Genomic DNA, 1,795 nt, shown 5'->3' with positions numbered 1-1,795 from the left:
AAGGTCGAGCCTTCTCTTTTTTGCCGCTTCCTGACGTCAGTACAGGACTGCCGGTACACGTACACGGCTCGTTCTACCTCACCGACAACCGACGATCGCTGTGGGCGGGGTCAAAGGACACCGATGGCCAGGCCCAACTGTGGATCAAATGGAACGAGGCGCTGATTCGCTGCATGGCACCCGCTTTCGCTAGGATCCTAACTCTCACTAAGAACAGCACCTACAAGTGCTGGCCGGACCCGCTCAAGCTGGACCCTCGATTTCGACCTCTGCTTGTGCCGCTGGTCCGGGAAATAGTGCTGGCAGAGTGCGTTCTGGGCAACAGCGGCCTTAGGTGGTCACCAGAGGAGTGTCGGTTCCTGGTGCTATCGGAGACAGACATGGACGTAATATCCTCAGTGGAACTGGAGACTGGCGAACTGATCGCGCAGATCACGAAGGAGTGCCAGCAGTCTGGACAACACGTTATGCACGTCCCAGAGCACGTGCAACGTCTCCTCGTGCTACTCGACGAGGTCGAGAAGATCCAGGGCGCACAGGGCGACGAAGCTCCTAAGAAGCGCCACTTCAACTCTATCTCTCTACTGGATGTATTCCACAACTGTCTGCTTCCTGACTGGAGGGCGCGCAACGTGCACTCCCTGACGATGCTCCCTTGCTACACAGCACTGATGTTCGTACTCTGCAAAACGCTATCACGGGTTGGCGAGCGGCATATTCAGCGGTTCAAACCTCTCTGTGAGGACTTGCCCTTCCTTCCAGTCGCGAACTCCGCGGAGGATACGCACGTCCGATTGCTGACGCCGCAGGAAGCTTACGACCCCGGGCTGCAAGGCTTCGCTATCGCCAAGAGGATGATGCCAGCAGGGGAGTTCCGCACAGCGGACGTTCTCAAGGTGCTGCGGAGATGGGGAATGAAGACCGCGCTGTACTGGCCGGATCTGGCTAGAGAAGCGTTTAGTCGTATAGCCTTTATAGGCGACCAGTTGTGTGGCGGTTAAGTTTGTCAATCATCTTTCTTTTCCTCTTCGTCCTCATTGAGCTGCCGCGAAAGTGCGATGGCTGCGGCCAGCTCGCTGTCGTCGTCGGGTGTGGCGGCACCCGTCTCTTGAAGCGACAGGATAAGCGCATTCCGCAGGTCCTCGTCTATGTCCATGTTGAAGATGTCTTCTAACAGCGGGGTGCGGCTTCCGCCCTCCTCTGGTTCCGGTAGCGCCTCTGACGGTCGATCGGCTTGTCGACGACGGGCCTCTTCCTCCTGTAGGGACATCTGGAGTGCCATGTAGAGGTCCGGGTCTGCGTTAGGATCCACGTCTAGCCCTAGGTCATTGGTGGCAACAGGGCCCCCGAAAAGGGTGCCGCTACGCATGAGGGCAGTCGAAAGCAAGACCTCACCCAGTGGTACCTCCACGAGGTGACTGTTACTGTTGGCGTTGGCGGCTTGGATCAGCTTTGACAAGATGACGTTGTTCTGGGAAACTGCGCCGAAGGACACTATGTCAATGGCGATGTTATTCTTCTTCAAATTCTTCCCTATAGGGACCAGATTGAGCTCGGGGTTCTGCGTTTGTGGCGCTGGCCGCTCTCACCAAGGGATGCGCGATGAATAGGATGATTCGTTGCTTTTGGTTCTTGTTGGATCGGTGTTTTAAGGCCAATTGGGACTTCTGAATCGACCTCGTTACGTCAACGGTTCCAGTTGGCACCAAGTTGAGCACCGCCTTGTGGAAGCGAAGATCGTCGGACGTCGGCGCTATCAACATGGTAGCGTCCCCCAATGCCAGCAGACCAACAC

The 1,795-nt window shown here is 56.7% G+C and overlaps 2 protein-coding genes across 3 annotated transcripts; one reads left to right on the top strand and one right to left on the bottom strand.

Moving 5' to 3' along the window:
- Positions 1-173: 173 nt before the first annotated feature.
- Positions 174-1,001, top strand: KVP17_005069 (uncharacterized protein; the record flags this gene model as incomplete). The annotated part of the gene is made up of 1 exon (XM_068514818.1): positions 174-1,001. One exon carries the CDS (start codon positions 174-176, stop codon positions 999-1,001), a length of 828 nt encoding a protein of 275 aa, XP_068372934.1.
- A 5-nt stretch (positions 1,002-1,006) lies between these two features.
- Positions 1,007-1,763, bottom strand: KVP17_005070 (uncharacterized protein; the record flags this gene model as incomplete). Of its 2 annotated transcripts, none has more annotated exon segments than XM_068514820.1 (2): positions 1,007-1,582; positions 1,590-1,763. In XM_068514820.1, coding segments are annotated over 2 exon segments (750 nt in total).
- Between the last annotated feature and the right edge of the window lie 32 nt (positions 1,764-1,795).

This window comes from the organism of the source record quoted next, assembly GCF_019968985.1.
Source record: "MAG: Porospora cf. gigantea B chromosome Unknown PgB_NODE_5812_length_1795_cov_136.795, whole genome shotgun sequence".
Classification (NCBI taxonomy): Eukaryota; Apicomplexa; class Conoidasida; order Eugregarinorida; family Porosporidae; genus Porospora; species Porospora cf. gigantea B.
The sequence above is the reverse complement of the archived record's forward strand: the minus strand, read 5'-3'. Positions and strand labels throughout refer to the sequence as shown.